General features: G+C 34.9%; 2 protein-coding genes across 4 annotated transcripts in view; one reads left to right on the top strand and one right to left on the bottom strand.

Moving 5' to 3' along the window:
- Positions 1-24,746, top strand: part of B3GALNT2 (beta-1,3-N-acetylgalactosaminyltransferase 2) — a 64,703-nt gene that overhangs the window by 38,387 nt on the left and 1,570 nt on the right. For both annotated transcript variants that reach the window (XM_037821539.1, XM_037821545.1), the window contains 7 exons: positions 7,899-8,009; positions 10,621-10,699; positions 17,754-17,937; positions 20,169-20,294; positions 20,954-21,113; positions 21,686-21,742; positions 23,783-23,951. In XM_037821539.1, coding sequence (XP_037677467.1) covers positions 7,899-8,009; positions 10,621-10,699; positions 17,754-17,937; positions 20,169-20,294; positions 20,954-21,113; positions 21,686-21,742; positions 23,783-23,917 — 852 coding nt within the window. In that variant the 3' untranslated portion in view covers positions 23,918-23,951. The remainder of the gene's footprint in view (positions 1-7,898; positions 8,010-10,620; positions 10,700-17,753; positions 17,938-20,168; positions 20,295-20,953; positions 21,114-21,685; positions 21,743-23,782; positions 23,952-24,746) is intronic.
- TBCE (tubulin folding cofactor E) overlaps positions 2,717-24,746 on the bottom strand; it is a 157,904-nt gene continuing 135,874 nt past the window's right edge. Inside the window, exon 18 of one of the 2 annotated variants that reach the window (XR_005214542.1) lies at positions 2,717-3,129. The gene's annotated coding sequence lies outside the window, so the exon portion shown is untranslated. The remainder of the gene's footprint in view (positions 3,130-24,746) is intronic. The other variant, XR_005214543.1, reaches the window with a different exon arrangement.

Raw genomic sequence — 24,746 nt, 5'->3', positions numbered from 1 at the left:
GTTTCCCAGACATCTCTGGGATTCACTTTAGACCAGCTATAGAGTTATTCCTGAACATCAATGCTGATTTAAGATGTGGAAGCTAGACAATTGTCCAGCTCCACTGACCAACTAAGAAGCTTTCCTACCACCAGTCTTGGGGTTGCTGAGTACAAGTAGTTGAAACTAGGTATGTTAATTCTGTGAATGTCAAACAGATTTCCTTTATTTCATTTATATGAAATAAAAGAAAACATTTTTTATAAAAAGCACAACTAAAACACATTGGAAAAAACAGAAAATGCAGATAAACTGAAAGAAAATAATTAAACAATTAAGACCACCAAAATTCCATAATCTGGAGGTAATCAGTTTTCACATTTTGGTTTCTATTTTTCCAGACATTTTTTTTTCCTGTTTATATATAGAGAAAGGGGATGGGGAGGCAGATGCATGTGTAGTTATTAAGATTGTACTGTTCAACCTTTTTTATAATTTATTCATTTTCTTTGTTTAACATGAATATTTTTTATATAATTTCATTTTTTAATGACTGCATAGAAGTACACTGTATAGAAATATTATCATTTAACCCTTTGTAGTTGGATATTGATGTTATTTCCAGTTTTTCAATATTATGAAAAGATTGTAGTGAACATCATTACACCTCTGTTTTGTGTACATAACTGGTTATTTTCTTAAGATGAATTGTTGGGTCAAAGGGTATACACATTTTTAAGTTGTATGATTCCTTCCCAGAGGGTGTCTAGTAATTTGTATCAATTTGAATAGTCATGAATGATATATTAGAATACCTATTTTCCTATGTCCTTTTATTCTTTTTAATTTCCTGTATGAACTTTTTTTCCTTTTTAAATTCAGTATACACTACCAAAGGTTTGTTTTACTTTTAATGATGAGTCGTGCCTCAATTAAGTGGTACTGGCTAGTGCTGGATCTCAGTTTTTGAAGGAAGTCGTTCTTTGATTTGTTTATTCATTTACTCAGATAATATGTATTGAGAACTTACCATGTGCCATGCATTGTTCTAATAACTAGGGCTATATCAGGGCACAACACAAAGCTCCCTGCCTTTAAGGGAGTATATAAACTAGTGAGGAGAAAAGAGCTAACACTGATACAGTTCTTAACTTATTGTGTGCCAGGCACTATTGTAAACATTTTTTCTACGTTAATTAATTGGTAAGCTCCTTTAAGATTGAACATGTCATCAGCTAGAGTCCTTTTCTAATCACGACTAACATGGACAGAACCTAACTCAAAACTCCTGTGATTCTCATAGGAAAATTTATGTTATTCAAGGAGACAAGGAACACCAGTATTGTATTAGGTGCTACCCGAAAAGATTTGAAGCTGGTGTAGGGTTGATGTTCACAAAAGACTTTTGAGGACTGGTATGAGTAGGAAAGAGAAAAATGGTATACCCGGGAGTAAGTATGTGCTTGCACGTTTAGTATCAGTGCCTGAATGGGTACACTTGTGGGTGAGGGTGAGTTTGAATCCTTGCTCTGCTACTTCATGGGTCTGTGACTTTGTGTAAGTTACTTAACCTCGCTCTATTTCCTTATCTGTAATATGGCAGTGCTATATTACCCAATTCAGAGGATTGTTCTGATTAAATACATGTAGAATGCTTTAGAACATGCTGCCATTCAGTAAATGAATGTATGCTGTCATTATTACCACTATGACTCAGCTGGATTTGGGCTATCCTATTCTTCCAGATCAGTGTTTCTCAGAGGGACAGTTTTGCACCATCCCTCCCATCATCCCTTCCCTCCCCTTAGGCAGTTAGCAATCTCTGAAGACATTTTTGGAAAACCGGGGTGTTGCTAAACATCTTACAGTACACAGCCTGCAAAACAAATAGTTATCCAGCCCCAATTGTCAATAATGCCAAGGTTAAGAAACTGTTCAAGAGGAAGTCACACACAGTGTGGGCAAAAAGAAAGAAAAAACTTTAATGTTTCAAGCTAATCACAATTCCACGGGGCCTACCCCATTATATTGATCATCTTAGAAGAAGAATTAGAAATTTTGGATTAATCCACAAAAAATATTCCTTTCCCTTAAAATGTCCTTGTTCTTAGGAAGTACATGCTGAAGTATTTAAAGGTGATGTGTCATGATACCTGCATTTTACTGTCAGGTGGTTCAACCACAACAGAAAAATATGTATGTATAGAGAAAACGAGGAAGCGAATGTGGCAAAATGTTAACAGTTGGTGAATCTAGGTGATTTGGGTGTTAATTTCCACTTTTCTATAGGTTTGAAGTTTTTCTAAATAAAAAGTTGGGGGTGGGAGGAATTTGCCTCCCTTGGTGACTGCATCCTGGTGTTCAGGATAGTATATCTGGCAGTAAGTACTGATGATGGGAAGTATTGTTCCAAAACAATGACTGGCCATGCCATTTTAATTATTAAGATTTTTAATGCCTATAGCCTTCTGGTCTTTATTTCCCTTTAAGCTCTCTATGCTAAATTGACCTTTGAGTTTTCATTACCTCTGAGTAATAGTTTTTCTTTTAAAAACATGCAGATATATAACACTGACTACCACCTGGAGCGTGGGATTCTGGATGATTTTTCTTTTATTTGTGTGTGTGTGTGTGTGTGTGTTTATCTATTTTCTAAATGTCCTGTAATAAGTATGTACTAGCTTTAGAAAAAGAAACAATAAACTTTTAAAAATAAAATACTCTTTATTATCATACAAATCCTGTTTTTGTTGAAATTGTGTTTAGTTTTACATAGATATTCTATTTTCTGCATCTAGCCTAACTGGGCTTATTGGTTTAGGGAAGAAAATAGTGATGAATAATTTGCCTGGATATCATCAGCAAAGAATAATAGAAGAAAAACCATTTATTCCAGTTGAGAGGGAGAAGTACATGATTTTTGTTCATCATCTTATTCCCTCCACACTTAATAGTCTATAAGAGTAGCATGTCAGCAGTATAGCTTTTCAAGTAAGCACATCTCTTTCAGTGTTTTCATTGTGTGACTTGCTGAAGCATATATCTTAGTGGGGCATCACAAATTTAAACGAAGACTGTTGTGTGTTTCTCTTAAATTATTTCTCTGTTTTCGTATTTTCCTTCATAGCACAATTAAAACCTGAAACTAAACTGAAGAAAAAGGCATGTTATTTTTGTTCACTTGAGTCACTAGAGATATTATTGTTAGTAATATGGATATCTATATACTTTTTTTTAATGAAAAGTTGAAATCTTTAGATGTAGTCATTTCTCCAATCCACAAGAAGTTGTTAATGATTATAGGCACAAAAGTATATATTTACTATATTGTGTTGGTTTGGATCAGGAATTAGAAATACGACACAAAAGAATTAACATGCAAAAACCATTGCAGATAGTTTGCTTATGATTGGGTGAGATAACATATCTCATTTTTCCCAACCTATATGATGCCATTTTTTCTTAACTTTCAATTTGATTTTATGATCTTAACAGGAAATTGTTACAAATTGTTCTGCATCTTAAGAGGTTCCTGGTTTTATAACTTTAAAGCAGAGAATAGAAAGTAAACGTATGAGAGATGAGGCAAAAATAGGAAATTCAAGTGTGACATAGAGCAGGAACAGGAATAGGTACAGAAAAGGAGGAAAAGATACACCTCCTTTGCATAATGACAAAACAACTGGTGCGCTTACAGAAGTTCAGTGAATAAATCAAGATTTTTTTTTTCCCCACTTTTTGAGCCAATGAGTTTTTCTGGTAATTACTCAATTTAATCAATATTTTTGACATTGTTGCATCATGACCCAGTCACAGACAGAATGGAATTGTGTGCCAGGAAGGGCTTACCATGAAATAGCAAGTCAAATGTGAAATGTCAGTTGAATGGATGGGACAGAGGATTAATGTTTTATCGTATTTTCTAGATTTGTGGTTTCAAGGTGAGCTATTTTTATTTGGCCATTCTGTATTTTACTTTTGGTATGGTTTGTTTGAAGTTGCAGTTGTTAAGATTATTAGTGACCTAACTGCCAACTCCAGGAGACATTTTTTTGTCCTTACTCTAGTTGACTTAGAGTCCTCTCTTGGCTTCTATGATACACTTACTTTTGATTCAGTCCGCCCTGCCTGGCCTAGTCCTTCTCTGTGTACCCCATTATCTCCTTCTCTTTTGCTTTCCTCTTAAATATTAGTTGTTAGGATTTGATACCTAGTCCTCTGTTTAATTCTTCTTGGACAGTTTCATCTGTCACCTGCTGTATGCTGACAACTGTTCAATCTGTAACTATAGCCTAAACTTCTCTCATGAACTCTAGACACATTTCAAGCTCCCAGCTGAACAGCTTCACCTGAATGTCTCTTGGGCATTCTAAAAATAATCTCATCGCCAACCCATCCATTCTCAGCTCCTCTTGTATTCTCAAATCTTGGGTGGTGATATCTTCCTTTTTTCATTCTTCCAAGCCAGAAACATGGGGTTTTTTCCTCAACTTTCATATCTAAGCACTCACCAAATTCTATCAGTTCTTTTCCCTAAACATAGTTTGTATTAGTTCCTTCTAAACTTTATCACTGTTGAAGTTTTAAAAGAAAGTAAAGTATAGCAAAGACAAAAGGTTGTTATCACCAGGAGAGGGCTGTATGATTAACCCAAAGCTGCCTCATGTAGTCAAGGGTTTAGGACTTAGTTGTTTTTTTTTGTTTTTGTTTTTTTTTTTATTAAATTCAGTTTTATTGAAATACATTCACACACCATACAATCATCCATGAGATACAATCCACTGTCCACAGTATGATAACATAGTTATACGTTCATCACCACAATCTATCTCTGAACATTTTCCTTACATCAGAAAGAACCAGAACAAGAATAAAAAATAAAAGTGAAAAAAGAACACCCAAATCATCCCCCAATCCCACCCCATTTGTCCTTTAGTTTTTATCCCCATTCCTCCACTCATCCATACACTAGCTAAAGGGGGTGTGATCCACAAGGTCTTCACAATCACACTGTCACCCCTTGTAATCTACATTATTATATAATTGCCTTCAGGAGTCCAGACTGCTGGGTTGGAGTTTGGTAGTTTCAGGTATTTACTTCTAGCTATTCCAATACATTAAAGCCTAAGAGGTGTTATCTATATAGTGCATAAGAATGTCCGCCAGAGTGACCTCTCGACTCCATTTGGAATCTCTCAGCCACTGAAACTATTTCGTCTCATTTTGCATCCCCCTTTTGGTCAAGAAGATACTCTCAGTCCCACGATGCCGGGTCCACATTCATCCCCGGGAGTCATACTCTGCGTTGCCAGGGAGATTTACACCCCTGGGAGTCGGGATAGGACTTAGTTTTTAGGTCCAAACACTGAACTTCAGTTAGTTTACTTAGAAATGATCAGATGCTTAGTTAAATGACACTGTAAATTCACAGAAGATCAAGTACATAAAGCAAAATGTCAGTTCATTCATTAGTGGATATTAATTCATTTGAGTGATTTGAATGTTCATGACCCATGTCCAGGGACCACCTTCCTGGTATATCAAGGTACCTAAAAAACTGAACCTGAACATTGATTGGCTTTGGGCAGTGAATTTGCCTATAACAATGGGAGGTGGGTGTTTTAGAGAGCTGTCTCATTCAGGCAGGATGTGACCAGAATGCTTTATATCTTCCAAATGTTGTTATCTTTTTCCCTTTGACATTGCTTCAGTGCCAAAATTTCTCTCTTACTCCAGCTTTCCTATAGTGGCCAGTTGATAATTGTTTTAAGGTATTGATTTTACTAAGCAACAATCTTAACTTCTTCCCAGTTATTACAAATTGTTTCCTCTTACGTAAGAATTTAATTAGTTCAACTCAGAGGGCAGTCTTATTCCCTAAATTCCTCTAAATTCCCTAAATTCAGAGAGAGAGAATCTCTCTCTAATATCTGGCCTCTGCCTTAAATAGGTGCTTACTTTTTTCATCCAGACTTGTTATACCCTGATTTCTACTCTCCCTACCAACCTTCTCTATTATGTTGCCACCCTTCAGTGACCTTTCCAAAACTGCCAATATGATTGTGTCACTCTTCTGCTTGTATGTAACCTTCAGTGCTTTTCCATTGCCTTCAAGAAAAAGGACAAACTCCGTATTGTAGCAAACAAAAAGCCCTTCCTGATTGGACCTGCTGACCTCCAGCTGACCTTTTACCTTTCCTCTATTTGACCTTGTGCTTCAGCAATACTAAACTACTTGACATTTTTCTGAATATGCTATGCCATTTCAAGGCTGGGCCTTTTGAAGTATTTTATCTGCTCTCCACTTTCCTGACTCAAACTCTATTAAGACTTAGCTCATCTCTCGCAGTCATTTGAAAATTCTGTTAGACCTCCCCAAGCAGAATTACTTTCCTTCATTATTGAACCTATCATAACCTAATATTATTATTTGAAGATATGGACCATTTCTTCTTTTTTAATCTTCAAACATAGCCTACAGCCAGGTAAATAGTAGATAATGGCTCATGTCTGAAAGAAGATTGAACCCAAATTTACTTAGTTGTAAAGATGTGTTTGGTTTAAAAACTATTTTTTCCTGATGATAAAAGTATGAAAATGTGCAAGAGTAAAACATGTTCACTATTGAAATTTGGCAAAAATACACAAAGATTTAAAGAATATGATGTCATCCATCTGTGGACCAGTATATTTGATATATTCATAGTCTTTTTTTTCCCTCTGTATATACCTATTTTGAGCTTCTTTTGTATTTATGTAATTGAGGTTTGACTTCAAGTTTAGGAGCAAACTAAGGCCACCTAGGGAAAGTACAGAAACAATCAGACCTATTTCAAATATAAGAAAATGGAATCCTTTAAAGGGACAGTTTCTCTTTCCTCCTAGTGCTAATAAAGTTACAAGCTGAGCACAGACACTGCCCTGTATACATTATCACTAACCCTCAAAATGACCCTTTGAGGTAGGTATCATTTTCTCTGTTTTTAACGATTAGGAAATGGTGGCTTCGATGCTAAAAAATGAACAATATTAAGTGATAAATAATTCTGAAAAAATATTTTTAGCATATAAAATATGTGGAGGATTATGATAATTGCTCTGTGAAAGCCTGAGAAAGTCTTAACAAGAAATATATAAAAACTGAGTAGCTAAATGACAAAGAAGTGAGGCAAAGCAATTCCCAAAAGAGAACAATTCATAGACATCACTAGGAATCAAAGAAATACGACTAAATGAGGAGTCATTTTTTGATCTACTAAAGTAGTTTAAACTTCTTTTCTCCTACTAATATCCCATACCGGGGAGAGTACAAGGCAGTGGGCATTCGCATAAATTGCTAATGACCCTTAAATTAATGTAAATTGTTTTTGCAAAGCATTTGGCAATATGTATCAAAATTCACAAAAAATTCCTGTATATCTTGTACCAGTAATTTCACTCTGGGAATTTATTTTAAATAAAAAACAAAGTACTAGGAAAAAATAAATATTTACACCAAAACATGACTCATATTATTTTAGTAGATATTTGGTAGCAACTAAATGTCTGACAGCAGGGAAATGTTTAAGTCAGTCAGGATGCATCCACTCAATGGAATGTTAGATATACATTAAAAAGAATGGTTGTAGCAGCTGCAGCAACATGAGGGTCTGCTTTGGATACACTGGGAAATGACAAACAGCAGCATGCAAAATTGTGTATATACTCTCTGCCCTTTTTTTTTTAAGAGGTATGGAAATAAATGACTCATGGATAAACACTAAAATGTTAACAATGGTTGTGTTATGAGTTGTAGAATTAAAATTTTAACTGTTATGTCTTGGGGAAAAAAATACTTTTCTCTCCAGAATTTTACCTAAAAACTTAATTTAAATGACAGCAATAAAGAAATTGACTCACCATTTATCTTTCCATAAAAGAGCTTTGAAGGTACAATTGTGTGGGAGAGCCAGGACCTCCAAGGCCTTGTGTCAAGAAATCTTCACAAAGTGACAGTCAATGATGGAGGGGGAGTTCTCAGAGTCATAACAGTAAGCCATCCTTTTTTTTTTAAGGTTGGGAGAATGCTGTTTTTGTTTAGCATACTTTTTATATTTTTAATACATAAAAGTATATTTAAATTTACTTTTATACCAACCCAGGCAGTATGGAACAGTGAATCCTGTGTGTTTTAAGACATGCATAGTAGAAAATATTGTTGCCACCATAGTAAAGACTAAAACTCAAGTGTTATATATGATTTCATAGCTCTACTGTCAGTGAATGTATGATTTTATCTTAAGATCAGTGGATTTTTTAAGTATGAGTGTTGTATTTCTCATACATTTTTAAGTTAGCATTCTTTAAGAATACTTGCTCAGTGTAGTGTTCAGAATATTTCACTCTTTGATAGTGAAATGGCAGTTAAAATACTATATGTAACAATATTGGAAAATAAATTTGAGTTCTTGCTTTCATTTATATTGTGAAGCAACTCTGGGATTTCTGACTCATTTTTCATATATTCAAATTTGCTTCAAATTTAAAACAGTATGATAGGTAAATTTCTTAAAGTAAATGTAGAATAATGAAGATATAGGCACATTTTAAATGATGAACTTTAAATAAGCAAGTGTTGTGTGAGGTGGTGTTATAGACACAATCTTTCATTCTCCTTGACATTCTGGTCTAATTATTAGTGACGCACTTCGCATTTATATACCAAAGCTTAGTAGATTTTCATTAAATATAAACCTATTCATGTAAATTAATTCCTGAAGTTGAAATGAATATAATTTGCTATGTTATTACTCATTCAGAAACCTTTTGTAAGCCAAACAGTACAGGCCCACAGTGGAACGTACAGTCCAGTGAAGAAGAAAGACATTAAAAAATAGACACACAAATTCATATTTGATTCCATACTTGGCCTTGTAGCCCTTGTTAAGGTTTTAGGAATTTCATCCTTTTTTATGAAAAGTTCTTTATTTAACAGTAGAAAGTTTTGTGGAATTTATGGGTTTTTTGTTTTCTCTCCTTATTTTCAAGGTATGCACCTTTAATATCTTGTCTCCTTTTCTCTTTATAAAACTTAAAATATCAAAAATATGCTGGAATTCTGTAGTATTGAGTTGATTACACAAAAGGAAATAAGTTTATATTTGCACTGAGGACCAGGTTCAAGTGGAAAGACTCAAATGATCTGTTTTGTGGATAAATATAGTTGAAGAGGACTAAAGATAGCTTAACACTCAGTTAACCTAAAAAAAGGAAGTCAGGTAACTTAGTAGGCTACTCTAAGAAAGGCCATAAAAATGAAGGTTTTTATCATAATTACATAGAGCTGAACGTTTTCACTAAATCTTGCTCCTTTGTCAGCAAGTGATGATGAGTGAATATTTTAGAAACCAAATGAAAAGCCAAGTTGTGACCTTTTGTAGAGAAGTTAATAAAAAAACACCATCAAGTTCTAAACAAGCCACAACAATGCAGGTATACAATAAAAATTCAAGAGTAAACAACTTTTTATGGGACTACAAAATTGGAATCTATAGCATCCACCTTTTGTAATTTCCTTAGCATTCAGCTACAAACCATATTTTAGATTAAATGACAAGTTACCACAATGCCCTCAGACCACTGTTTCTTTACCAGCCTTGAAACAGTGCTTTTGTACAATATAGTCTGCTGAAAAGATGTTTAAAACAGGATTAACTAAGTAATAACCCCCTTAATTAGATGAGTATGTAGAAGAAATACTATAAACATGCTAAACCATAACTTTTTCTGATCCACCCTACCAGCAGCTGAAGAATAGTTCTAATAGATGTGCCATATTGGTGTGCCACCCGCAGGAATAAAACATTTCAAGTAAGGGCATTGGATAATTTGTGATATGATGAAACATAAATCTCTTAATAAAAGAGCCTCTAAGGAGTTGAAAGACCTGTTGCTGGTTGTTGGCACAGTGGTCTCTAGTCACCTTCAAAACCATCAGTAATCAATAGGATCTGTTTGACCTGTTTGGGACAGACTGTTCATTTAGGGGGCTGCTTTTCTCTGCACGGAAATCTGACTTTAAAATATGCCTAGATATATTTGAACTCATGAGAATTTTCAATCTCCAAGAAACCAAAGGAGGTAATATTTAAAAAAAAAAAAAAGCTGGTAGAGTTGAGATACAAAATAAGATTGGTTTTTGTACTATTCTGTTAGCAAATACAAGAACGTGTGATTCCTTGTAAGTTGGAATTCTCAGCACAGTATGAACTAGTGAATAAATCTAATGTTTAAAATTGTAATGAGGTTATTCTTGTTCTGGTTCTTTCTGATGTAAGGAAAATGTTCAGAGATAGATTGTGGTGATGAACGCATAACTATGTTATCATACTGTGGACAGTGTATTATATATCATGGATGATTGTATGCTGTGTGAATGTATTTCAATAAAACTGAATTTAATAAAAAAAAATTGTAATGAGGTAAAAAAATATGAGACTACTATATGTCATCCTGACATTACAAGTCTCTAGTGTACCAGCACTTTAGGTGGATTTATCTACTGTGCAGGCACATTATATCTTTTGCCAAGTCAATTTTAAAATATAGTAAATGTATTTTTAGTAATGAAACATTGAGCCCTTCTATTCTCATTTCTTTCAGGCTGCGGAGGGTGCATTGCCTCATGAATTCATGGAAGGTGTGGAGGGAATTGCAGGAGGTTTTATTTATACTATTCAGGGTAAGTCTGCTAGGTGAAAATTGAAAAGACTACTGAATCTCATGTACCTAATCTTTATGCGCTGACGTAAAAGGTGATTTGTTTGGGTCATTTTAAAAAATAATAGCTTTATTGAGCTATAATTTACATACTATACAGTTCACCCTTTTAAAATGTTCAGTTCAGTAGTTTTTATTATATTCATAAAGTTGTGACACCATCGCCACTAATTCCAGAACATTTCCATTACTCCAAGTATTCCCATACCCATTAGCAATTGTTCCTCATTCTCTTCTCCCCCCAGCCTCTGGTAACAACCAATTACTTTCTTTCTCTATGGATTTACCTGTTCTGGATATTTCATGTAAACAGAATCATACAACATGTAGTCTTTTGTAACCGGCTTCTTTAACTTAGGTGTCTAAGTTTCAAGGTTCATCTGTGTTGTAGTATATGTCAGTACTTAAGTCCTTTTCATGACCAAATAATATTCTATTGCATAGATACACCACATCATTAGCTGATGGATATTTGAGTTACTTCCACTTTTTGGCTATACATGTACAAGTATTTATGTGAACCTATGTTTTCTTTTCTCATGGGTAAATACCAAGGACTGGAAATGCTGGGTCATATGGTAATTCTGTGTTTAACTATTTGAGGGACTGACAGACTGCTTTCCAAAGAGGCTGTACCTTTTTTCTTTTTTTAGAGAAGTAAATTTCGGCTGTAACATTTAACATTCCTACTGACAGTGTCTGAGAGTTCCAATTTCTCCATATCCTCACCAACACTTATTATTGTCTATCTTTTTGATTAGAGTCAACCTAGTGGGTATGAAGAGGTATCTTGTGGTTTGGATTTGAATTTCTTTGATCGTTATTGCTTTTGAGCATGTTTTCATATGCTTTTGGCCATTTGTATAGCTTCTTTCAAGAAATGTCTATTCAGATCCTTTGCCCAATTTTAATTGGGTCATTTGCCTTTTTATTGTTAATTGTAGGCGTTCTTTATGTATTCTGGATACAAGTCCCTTATCAGAAATGATTTGCAAATATTTTCTCCAATTCTGTGGGTTATCTTTTTACTTTCTTAATGGTATCCTTTTCCTTTGAAGCACAAAAAGCTGCATTTTGATGAAGTCCATTTTATCTATTTTTTCTTTTGTTACTTGTGCTTTGGTATCATATCGAAGAAACTGTTGCTTAATCCAGGGTCACAGAGTTTTCTGCTTTGCTTTCTTCTAAGAGTTTTGTAGTTTTAGCTCTTATATTTAGGTCTTTAGTCCATTTTTTTTTAATTAGAGAAAGTTATAGGTTTACAGAGAAATCATGTAAAAAAAAAAAAAAATACAGCATTCACGTATCTCCCCTACCCCCCCCCCACGATTATTAACACTTTGTATTAATGTGGTTCCTTGGTTACAATTGATGAAAGAATATTATAGTTGTACTAATAATAACTAAAGTCCATAGTTTACATTAGGGTGCATTTTTCCCCCATATATCACCTTTTTAATACCTTGGATTAGTGTGGTACATTTGTTATAAATCATGAAAGAACATTTTTATAATTGTACTATTAACTATAGTCCTTCATTCATAATATGGTTCACTGTGTTGTACAGTCTATGTTTTATCTTTTAATTTTTTTATTCTAGAGAGAAATCTGACCTAAAATTTCTCCTTTTAACCATATTCACATATATAATTCAGTGCTGTTAATTACTCTTACAATACTGTGCTACTATCACCACTATCCATTTCCAAAACTTTACAATCAACCCAAATACAAAGAAATTTTATACAAATTAACTCCCCAATCTTTACCCCTAACCCAGCGCTGGTAACCTGTATTCTAGATTCTAACTCTGTGAATTTGCTTATTCTAATGATTTCCTATCAGTGAGATCATACAATGTTTGTCCTTCTGTGTCTGGCTTATTTCACTCAACATAATGTCTTTAGGGTTCATCCAAGTTGTCATGTGAATGAGAGGTTCATTCCTGTTTAATGCTGAATAATATTCCATTTGTGTATATACCACATTTTGTTTATCCATTCATCAGTTAATGGATTTTGGGTTGCTTCCATCTTCTGGCAAATGTGAATAATGCCACTATGAACATCAATATGCAAATATCTGTTCGAGTCCCTGCTTGCAGTTCTTTTGGGTATATAACAGTAGAGGGATTGCAGGGTCATATGGTAATTCTATACTTAGCTTCACAAGGAGCTGCCAAACTGTCTTCCACAGCAGCTGCACCATTTTACATTCCCACCAGCAGTGAATGAGTGTTCCTATTTCTCCACATCCTCTCCAACACTAGGAATTTTCTGTTTTTTTAATAGTAGCCATTCTAGTGGGTGTTAAATCTCATAGTGGTTTGATTTGCATTTCCCTAATAGCTAATGATGTTGAGTATCTTTTTATGTGCTTTATAGCCATTTGTATATCTCTTTGGAGAAATGTCTATTCAAGTCTTGCCCATTTTTCAATTGGGTTGTTTGTCTTTTTATTGTTGAGTTGTGGAATTTCTTTAAATATTCTGGATATTAATTCCTTATTGGATATGCAGTTTCCAAATATTTTCTCCCATTGAGTAGGTTGTCTTTTCATTTTTATGGTATTTGAGTTAATTTTTATATGTGATGTGAGGTAAGAGTTCAGCTTCATTTGCATGTAGGTATCCAGTTGTCCCAGCACCATTTGTGGAAATGATGATTCTTTCCCCCATTGAATTGTTTTGGCACCCTTATCAAAAATCAACTGACTGTAAAATTAAGATTTAATTTCTGGACTCTCAGTTCTATTACCTTGATCTATATGTCTATCCTTAAGTCAGTACCATACTGTACTCTTGCTTTGTAGTAAGTTTTGAAATCAGGAAGTATGAGTCTAATTTTATTCTTTTTCAAGATTGTTTTGGCTATTCTGGGTTCCTTGCATTTCCATATGAATTTTAGAATAAGCTCATCGATTTCTGCAAAAAAAAAACCCAGCTGGGATTTTGAGTGGAGATGATATTCACTCTGTAAATCAATTTGGGTAATATTGCTATCTTAACAATATTAAGTCTTTTGATCCATGAACATGAATGTCTTTCTATTTATTTAAGTCTTTTGCAATTTCTTTCAATGATATTTTATAATTTTCAGTGTAAAAGTCTTGCACTTCTTTTGTTAAATTTATTCTTTAATATTTTGATGCTATTGTAAATGGAATTATTTCATTTTTATACTGTTTATTGCTAATATGTAGAAATACAGTTGATTTTTTATTTGCTCTTGTATGCTGTAGCCTTGCTGAACTTGCATATTAGTCTAATTTTTTTGTGTGGATTTCTTAGGAATTTCTCTATATAAAGATCAGATCATCTGCAAATAGAGATCATTTTACTTCTCCCTATGCAATCTTGATGTCTTTTATTTCTTTTCTTTTCTTTTTTTTATTTGGTCTAAATACCCTGGCTAGCACCTCCAATACAATGTAGAATAGAAATGTAAGATCCAACATCCTTGTCTTGTACCTGAGCTTAGGGGAATATCTCAGTCTTTCACTGTAAATGGTTATCTTAAAAAATAAATGACCTAAGAGTTTCTAGGCTCCATCTGGTTGAGGCTCCATATCCCTATGGCTGGCTGGAGACTTCTGCAAAACTGTTAGACCCATGACCTTATAGCTATAGTGGGTTAGTGCTGCTTTTTGGAAAGGCAGTCAGAGGGAAAGAACCTTTTTTTTCCCCGACCCACACATGGTATATTTTGAGTCCTCTGTCTGTCCCTATGTTGGAGATGATCCAATAGCCTCGACTTTCTCTACTCCTTCCTGTGTACTGTTTGTAATGCGAGTATTAGAATATAAGATCTCTTATCTTATGGAGTACAGTTTTTAAAGTGCTTCTCATAATTTATTTCATTTCATGGATGAGCTTGTCAGGATTCCTTTAAAACTCAGGGTCAGAGGCATAAGCTTAAATATTTATTTAAAACTCTAGAGGGAATTTGTTATGAGAGTTTTAGAAATGACTGTTTGTCTTGAGTGGTGCTTGTTTAAATAGCCACATCTATGAATCCCTGAGAATTCTTGTGTCAGTGAAAGAAAAACTATTGTTGATATAGGTGTTATTTGTCTCACCAAATTTCTTGAGAATCACTAATGGAACAAAAGTACCTGGGGATGCTTCCGTTTTCACCTCTCAAAGCTTTTGAGATCATGGATTCCCATAAAAGGACCAGGTCTCAATGACCAGGGGAAAACAGAGTGAAATTTATTGTGGTCTCCCTTGTGATACCTTAATGTTGGGGATGGGGAAACCCCTGTTTTGAGGCCACTTCTTCTGGTTGAGGATGCAGATGATCTGTGGCTTTTATATTACAGGTTGTCATATTTCCCTTTTGTTTCTAGCATCTTTATTTCTTATAGAATTGTTTATATCCTTACATCACTCCTTCAGGGTAGGCTGGAGCAGATATATAGGTTCTGCCCACAAGCTTGCCATTAAAGATACAGATTTAAGATCTAGGCTTCCTTAATTCCACTCCAGAGACTTTTCATAAAACTTTGAGACCTCTGCTAAGGAAGGTTATCACCTTAGCTCACAAGAGGCTAGGAGTAATTCAGCCCTGGGGTAAAACTCAGATAAGGAAGTCAAGTCATTTTCCTAAAGCAACTCTGGCGTAGCGGGCATCTATAGGTAGTACTATCTGATCTCAGTGTCTAACAGCTTCCTTTCTTTCGTCAGTTAATTCAAGTATGTATTACCAAGAGTCTTTAAAAACTAGTTCAAGGAGTTCTTGAGACTCCTGGCACTAAACCATTCTACAGAGGACAGCTACTCATTATTTTTCTCTTGAGCATAAAGGAATAAGGTTTGGATGGGGAAAAATCTTTCAACAATAAAATAATCCAGCTTTTAGGGTAAAGGAATTTAAATGGATAGATTCAAGAGAGAATATTATTTAAATTTTTTCCTATTCTTAGTACAGGTATTCCATGGTAAAAGCAAATCCTAATATAGGAAAAGCCAAATAAGTATTAAGAAATGATCATTAAAAAAATAATTGTAGTAACTGGGGACATGTTGATAATGGGATGAAAGCAGGAATGAATAGGGTTTCTTCAGGTTAGGAAGTTTTATACATTTTCTCATGTAGTGGATATATCTGAAAATAAGAGTTTTCTGGGGCTTTTTTCTTTTTAATCTGAGCATCTAAGTGCTGTTCAGAAGAATCATGTGGTAACACAAATTGTCAAATTTTGTTCGGCATTAGAATCTCTGGGGAGCTTGCTAAAATAGATGGGTGGGCCCTATCTGAAATTACAGAGTCAGAATCTTTAGAGTTTGAGCTTGGATAGCAGTATTTTAATAAGCACCCTAGATGGATTGTGTTGCCTACCCAAGTTTGAGAGTCTGTAGACCATGTGATTCCTTTTGGATCACTGGATTAAAACCACAGACACACACAGAGATATATTAATTTATAATTAGGTTTTATTAACTTAGATTTTCAGATATATGCAGTACAGAACAAAAGGTATAACTTATTGGCATAAAGGGCCTAGATTTATTTCTGCTCTCATCTTGTTACCAGCTATTTTCCTGTTACTGCAATTTTACACTTTCCCCTTTCCTTCAAGTGTTAAACTGTATATATTTATATGTAAATTAAAGCAAAAGGATTTTACAATCAAATGTAAGACTTGAAAGGGACCCAGAGCCATTTAAACCTGTGGTTCTAGAAGGTTAGTCTGTGTTCCACCTGCACCTGAGCACCTCAGTGATAGTTTAAAATACAGATTCCTGGGCCCACTCCCAGACTGAATACTTAGGCTTGGTGCCCAGGAGTCTGTATTTCAATAAGCATTCCTAAGAACCATGATTTCATTCAACTCCTCCTTTTACAGATGAGAATACTAAGGCCCAGGGAAGTTATAAGTTGTCCAGTGTCTCACAGATAGTGGCAAAACCAGAAATCAAAATAGGCTCCCATCCCCTATTCTTTCCATTATAATGACAAAGAATGGAGTGTTAAATTACTTTTAGTTTCCTTCTTTTTTCTTTCTCAGAAATTTTCTTTAATTTGATTGAGACATTAGAGAAAATCCTAACTCATCCTGCCATGGTGAAAGAATTGCTGCCTTAAATCCATAGGATATGGGGACAGTCCCTGTACAAATGTTACAAATGATTCATTAACTTGTTAGATGATAAATAAAATGTCTTTTAAGCACAATAGTAATTATTTTTATTATGAAATATCACAAATATACCAAAAATAGAGCTATAAGAAACATCCATGTACCCATTGCTCAAAATTAACGATTGTTTACATTTTGTCATATTTGCTTCAGAATTTTTTTAAAAGAAATAAAACATTACTGGTAGAGTTGAAGTCCTTTCCCTTATAGTTATCACTAGTCCTGTTTCTCTCCTTTCCCCTCAGAGGTGATGCCACTGCCCTGAAATTCATGTGTATCCTCCCTGTCCTTGTCTTTTGTACTTTCTACCTTTATTAACATATCTTTAAACAGATTAGAGTATTTTATAATTAATACCTGGTATTATATTGTATATATCACTTACCAGTATACTTTTTTTTTACTCTACATCATTTTTCAGGGATAATCCTCTTGGAACATGCAAAATCAAGTTAATTTTTTTAACTGCTTCATTTCACTATGTGAATATACCAGTTTAGGCATTCTCATCCGTGGGCATTTAGGTTGGTCCTGTTTTTTTTTCCACTTTTACAAACAGTGCTGTAGTAATATCCTTGCAAACATAGGAAATAATTTCTCTAGGGATATATCTAGAAGTAGACTTATGGAGTTATCCGTATGCACATCTTAAACTACATATTGCCAAATTGCTCTCCAATTTGGAAGTATTCACCACATTCACCCTCCCACCCACAATTTATGGCAGATCCCATTTCCCTACCTCAAAGTTTCTGATGGCTGTATTTCTGTAAGGTTGCCTTGGAAAAAGATTTTTAGTGCATAGAATGTTAGAAGTGCTGGGTCTTAAGTTGACAATAGCATTTTTCTCCAACTTCTCACCTTTCCTTTATAGACGGTGATGCTCTCTTAAAAAACCTTCATTCTCGCCCTCAAAGACTTATTGATCATATAAGTAATCTCCACGAGGAAGATGCCTTACTGAAGGAGGAAAGCAGCACCTATGATGACATTGTTTTTGTGGATGTTGTTGACACTTACCGAAATGTTCCTGCAAAACTACTGAACTTCTATAGATGGTAGGTTGCAAAACTGTTGGGTAGCTAGAACTCATTTTATTGTTCTTTTGATGTGAAAACAACTTCAAAACACTGAAATTTAAAAAAAAAACAAAAAAAAAAACAACACAAAAATCCTAAGACCCCCAAACACCTGGTATGTTATCTATTGTATCCTGGTTCTTTTTGAGGACTGATCTAAAAATGCTGCCATAATATGAATGATATTAATCTTTCAAAAACAGAAAAGGCACTTTGAATGATTCCTGCTTGCCATGGTTGTCTCAAGTCAGCCTTAGATGAAAATCAGTGTGTTTGGAAATGGCTCCACTTTCGGTTGTATTCATACCCACCCACCAAAATCCTCCAATTATAGTCACTCACACCCAAGTTACTGATTTGAAAACTGGTCAACTGAACATCTTCATTATATTTCCATTCTCTACTCCACCCATTTAAAAACTATTATTTGCCCTGATTCCAAAGCTCTTATATAAGATGGCTTGCTGAAATTCAACAACCCTTAAAGAGTCTAGCACATTTATAGCTTCCAAAGACCCTGCAGTGTTTCTTGGATCTTAGTTCTAATTCCTGCCTTAATAAAATTACTATTATATTTTTGTTAGTTGTTTGAGGAGCCCATAATTTGCTGTTTAATCCCCTGGTGCTGACAGAACTAAAACTTTTTTTTTTTTTACTATTTTTCCTATACCCTGGTGAGCCTCAGGATCTCTTTTTTTCTCAGTTGCCTTGGGCAGAGTGGGAAGTTATCAAGTACTTTATGGATATGATTCCCTGAGAGGTAGATGTTCTAATCAGTTTATGGAAGGTAACATTACATAGTTGGGGCAAGTTAATATAATTTTGGAGGGATCCTGTGTGTGGGAGGCAGATGTAAATGAGGGTTGGCATTTTGGGTATGTCTCGAATACCAAGATTAAGTTTGAACTGTTATGGCAAGAAAAAGAACCTTAGCTCAGCACCACTAATGGAGGTTCCTGGTGTAGGTGAGGGCAAGGCAAGGGTGTAAAGAAGTGAGTGGGAATGCAGGGTCCAAGAAATGGGATATCAGGAACTGATTTCTATAGGGAGACACTTCCCAGTTCTGGAAATTCAGTTTAGTTCTGAAATTACCTTCTGTTTTAGTTTTATCTCTTCTACTCCTTTCATATCTCTGAAATCTTAGCCTCTCCCCTCAGTCTTGACTGCCATTGTCGATTTCAGGCCCTCATCTTTTCCACACATGGATTACTAATGCAGAACCTTCTACAAAGTCCGCTTCAGGACTCCACCTACCCATGCCCTATTCTACCCATCTACCCTCCATACTGAAGTCAAAGTTTCATTATTCACCCTTCTTTGTTAAATTGATTTGTCCGTGACCTAAATGTCCTTTGTCACAAAAGTGTTATTTCAAATTAGCCAATGTATATATGCCTTATGCTATTAATTAGAAATAAATTTTAGAAACAACATTATGCTATTGTTGATAATTTCACCATTCTTTGACCTAATGGAAGTTTCTTCAGATATCCATCATTTGGCTAGTTCCCTAACAGAACTCTGGGTTAACAAAGATGTACAGCGATTGTCAATATCAAATGGAGTCAATTTTGTCTTTTGTTGTCCTTGTGTACTACTTTTTTGATTTCTAGATAAATGAAGTCACACTCCTGTGTATTCCCCAAAGGTCACTTATAGTAGTTTAATTGCTAGAAATTGTTTCCAAGAGAAAGTATGTTTCAATGTTAAAACTCAATTATTTTAACCCATAAGCTATCCTGAGCTTATATGAACAGTAGTATAGAACCCATCTTATGTATAACAGTGTTCCTGTGTGAGGGGACAGGAACAAATGGGCAACTAGATGACTAGATTTGCCAGCCTGACTTGAAGAACAATGCCTATGAAGCATGTTTAATCTTAGGTTCCACTTTAGCCAGATTTTTTTTTTTCATTCTGTTCTTTTTCCTTTCTGGGAAACCCTTTTAAAATCAGCTCAGTACTTGTCTATGTAAGGCCACCTGGCAGTTACCAAGTGAGTAGTGCAGTCAATAGCAGCAGTGAGCTGCTAAAGCAAATGTTCTCAGCACTTGAGTTAAGAAACAGAAAAAGTATATAGGTAGTACAAATGCAATTTTTAATTAAAACATTAGTGATGGAGAAAAAAATGTTATGATGTCATTGCCTTGGTGTTGCTTTGTCTCCTGTATGGTCACACTGATGGTTTTGTGTACCTCTTTTGCCAACAGGACTGTGGAAACAACCAACTTCGATTTATTGCTAAAGACAGATGACGACTGTTACATAGACTTAGAAGCTGTATTTAATAGCATTGCCCACAAAAATCTAGAAGGGCCTAATTTTTGGTGGGGAAAGTAAGTTACACATTTTTTAACTCATTGGCTTTCATGGATGTGATCAAATGTAATTAATTTAGAATGAATATGCAAGTCATTTTTAACAAGGAAAATGTGGCTGAGGTATGAAATTTCTCTGTTAGTCTCCTAGATTGGGTATTGTATTACTGTGAAATTAGAGGAAAAAAAATTTTTTAGGGAAAAACCATAGGCTAATGTAACAAAGGAGGGAAAATGATGTAGCTTTTACCTTCAATCCCTATAAATAAGTGGTACTCAAAATAGAAGATGCTGTATATTTTATTTTAAAGTGAATCTGTGACACATCTGTGAAACCATTTTGTGTGCTTCTTCCGGAATACAATATAGATCAGTGGTTTTTTGTTTGTTTTGTGGGTTTTTTGTATATGTATACTGAGTGATTTTCTGATACTTTCCTTTCAGGAGCTCCACAAATGCATCTTTGAGAGAATTTAATATACGCCAGTCTTTTATATAAAGAACCCACTGGATAACTAATTCTTTTCCATAGATTAAAAAAATATTTTCTCATTCTTCCTTCCTTACTTCTGCAAGCTAATAACTTATTACTATGTAGTGATAATTAAAAAGTCAGGTTTAATAGTAGTAGGACGTGTCAGACCAACACAAAGAAGCCAAATTACTTTCCATCTCAGTTTCAGATTGAATTGGGCAGTTGACCGAACTGGAAAGTGGCAAGAGTTAGAGTACCCCAGTCCTGCTTACCCTGCCTTTGCATGTGGGTCAGGTTATGTTATCTCCAAAGACATTGTCCACTGGCTGGCAAGCAACTCAGAGAGACTGAAGACCTATCAGGTGAGTAAAGATTTCTTACCTAAGGGTACACTCATCAAACCAAGTTTAATCCAGCCCAATATTGTATCAGTTAGGTACACACTCCTCCTTTTTCTCAAATCGGGGCTCTAAATTCTATACCTAAATCTTTCTTGAACCTATTGATATATTCAGCCTATAATTACCAAGTATAGTCCTTGGAGGAATACAAAGATGTATATTCATAAGAAGGAAGAATATAAGGGAAGTGCTTTCTTTTTACTAATTCTAGTTATAGTATAAATAAACAACTCTGCCTAATACTGAGATCCATTATATCATATTTAATGCTGGAAGCTGAAGATAAATGAGAAGAGTAGGCTGTCTTCTCATATCACGTGTAGTCTCATTTCATTGTGTTATGAGTGTTTCATGTTAACAACCATTAGCTTTTACATTCTGTGTCAACTTTAATCCATGTTTGGTACTTCATATTAGAATAATTACCAAAAAAAAGAGGAAAGATTATTTATTATGGCAGTAGATGTGGCATTGTCTTTACAGATGAAATAGCATTTAAACTTGTGCATTTAAACTTTATGGGGCATATATAGGGTGAAGATGTAAGCATGGGCATTTGGATGGCAGCGATAGGACCTAAAAGATACCAGGTAAGCACATCTCTGGGGTCGAGTGACCTCAGGGTTCTTAAGAGTTGAAGAAGTCAGGTTTCTGTATAATGTAAGTCAAACCCTGGACAGAAACAGTGAATTGAAGATTATCTAGCATCATTGCTTTGTTCTTGATTTAATTCACAGCAATGCTCCTAGGTTATTTCTCATGCAGTAGTTTTAGGAGTTTAAATCAAAAGGAAATGTTTGGAATGGAAGTTCCCCCACCCATGAAGACTTACTAGATTTTTATACATTTGATAAAAAATTCTTTGCAGGTGTAACAAACATAATAAAATAATCAGTTGACAAGCTCTGGCAATGTGCTACTCTAGGAACCCTGAACAATCTTTATGACTCATACAAGTAAAATACTGGATAAAATATTATAAAACATCTTTTAAAATACATTGATTGCTAGGCCAGAAAAAAAAAAAAAAAAAATCTACAGAGACCAAAAAATGGAAACTAGGAGCTCTGAGAGGAAAAAGTGAGCACAATGCTAGTTTTGCCTCATAGATTTCTGTTGAATTCTAGATTGTCTCTCCTTTTGCTTTAGCCATAGAAGGTTCAAAGGACAGAAAATAAAGCATAGTGCCTGCCCAGTGGGAAACCTGCATAAAGCTGGTACCCCAAAGCATTGCCCCCTCAGTTCAAAGGTGAACAAGAAATAAACCCACATCCACTTGGTCAGCTTTGATAGTCTTAATCCTTTGTGATGTCTTTCAGTTCCATTTTTTATTTATTTAAAATTGAATATAATCATTTTATTTTCTGAAAATGATGCTTCTAACATCTGCAGTCTTTGCAGGTCTGATTCATAAATTGTTTTTTCTGCTGACTATTGCTCATGGAGCAATAGCTTGTTTCCTGATGAGAGACTTTTTAAATTGTGAGCTCATGTTTCTTGGAAACTGAGGCCTGTATTTAAAATACATTACTACATAGAAGATTTACATTTGTTTCTGCCATGCACTTAAGGGCTATTACCATCTTTGATTACTTTAAATTTCTGGCTTGGCACTTTGGGGACTCCGTAAGTATTTGAATACTAGCCCCATACCGGCTAAGTGCGTGCAGACTGTGGTTACAGGTGCTCAGGAGAGACTTCTTTTCCATTCTATCCAGGGTCAAGCTGGGACAGACAAGACTCCTTCTATACAGAAAGTTTTGTTTTCTTACATACCCATTGAGGGACCACCTTTCAGGAGTCCGAGCTTTCTGTGGGAGTCTGCTCTGGCCTCCTACCTGCTCAGTCTAGGCTTTGTGTTCTGTCCCCAGGCATGGCCTTTCAAAACCCAAGGATCAGCAGATGCCTTCAAGACATGCTGACTCCAGCACTTTCTCCTACTTTGCATTTTCTTTTCCTTTTCTTTACCAGGAGTTCAGCCTTGCTTTAAAAAGTTTCAATTGTATCCAGAATTTTGGTTTTCTCTAATTGAAAGGGTTTCTTTGTACATGTATTCTGCTACATTGTTGGCGAACAGAAGTCTTAGCCAGTCTAATGGGGGTTTAGGTCCCACATGTCGCCATTTTAATATCTCCTGCTCGCAGTTTGCCAGTGCTGTGACCTTGAAGAAATCAGTTAGCCTCTCAGTTTCTCATTTGTAAAAGATACATAATTCCTATCCCAAGAGTTATTGTGAAAATTAATATTGTAAGCAAGCATTCCATCAGAAAATTAGGTGCTGTTAATACTTCTGTATATAGCCATCTTTTCTCTAATAGCAAATATGAAACTCGCTATTTGTAGTTTCCAGATTTTCTTTTTATAGAATTTCATTTGCTAACTCTTAATCCATACACACTGCATTGTTTTTGTATTCCATACCACATGATCTCTGGACATGGTGGTTTCCCAGAATCATGAGGTACCCCCCATAAACCTCATGAGTGGTCCCATACATATCTTGACTATCTAATTGGAGTTGTCTTTGAAATAATTTCAGCTTCACCAGAATATAAAAGTCACCTTTATGCATGCTTTCTGTCTCTTAAAACAGTTTCACAACTCTCAAATCAGGTTTGGTTTTTCAACAGGAGAGTCTCTGGTTGTGCGAGAAGACTTGTGAAACTGGAATGTTGTCTTCCCCTCAGTATTCTCCACAGGAACTAACAGAACTATGGAAACTGAAGGAATTGTGTGGTGATCCTTGTAAATGTGAAGCAAGATAATAAGGATTTTCATTAGCAGTGTTTAAAGATCAGGGTAAGACAAATAATCCGAGTGTAAGTCTGAGGAAAGCCCATGGTTTGACAGTAGAATCTCTGATCCTTCAGGATAGTTCTAGGCTGGCACTTTCACCAATACCCAGTGTGGTATTTAATATTTGCACAGTTTCCTTTTTAAAAATCAACTGAGACTAATATAAGAAAAATTTTACTTATATATTTGAGGCTGATTTGAAAAATACCAAATTGTATATTTCTAAATTCTACTGTATCATTTCTAGTTAGTAATTCATCATTGCCTATCATTTATGGTTAAAATTTGGCCTCTTTCAGAAATCCACTGTGATTTCTTGAGCAGCAGTCACTTATACCAAAGTTTTGAGGTTTCTGAAAATAATATCACATTTTGTAGATCTCTGAATGAAGGGGGGAACTTGAAAAGGAACCAATGTAATTCACAGTTCTGGACCGTGGTTTAAAGAAATTCATTTATGAAGTGCACTATTACCCATTTCTTTTGCCATTTAACATAAATCCTGAAGGTTTTTTTATAGGCATACTAAACAGCCAAATTTTTTGAATATAAATAAAAGCAAATGCTTCTCAGGGTTAACATATGAACAAATTAATTTTGCTTTCCTATCATTGCCTAATGTTTACCTGATATAAGTGAATTTCAATCAAAGGTGAAAGATATGTTCAGTTATTAGATATAATTGTAGGGAAAAGCATGTGATTAAGTACTCTGAAAACAGTGCAAGTGAGAAGAGAGATAATGGCATATGTTGTATGTAGAAATGGTAGAGGATGTGCCTCCCTCAAAATGACCAGC

The sequence above is a fragment of the Choloepus didactylus genome, chromosome 2 (assembly GCF_015220235.1).
Source record: "Choloepus didactylus isolate mChoDid1 chromosome 2, mChoDid1.pri, whole genome shotgun sequence".
Classification (NCBI taxonomy): Eukaryota; Metazoa; Chordata; class Mammalia; order Pilosa; family Megalonychidae; genus Choloepus; species Choloepus didactylus.
The sequence above is the reverse complement of the archived record's forward strand: the minus strand, read 5'-3'. Positions and strand labels throughout refer to the sequence as shown.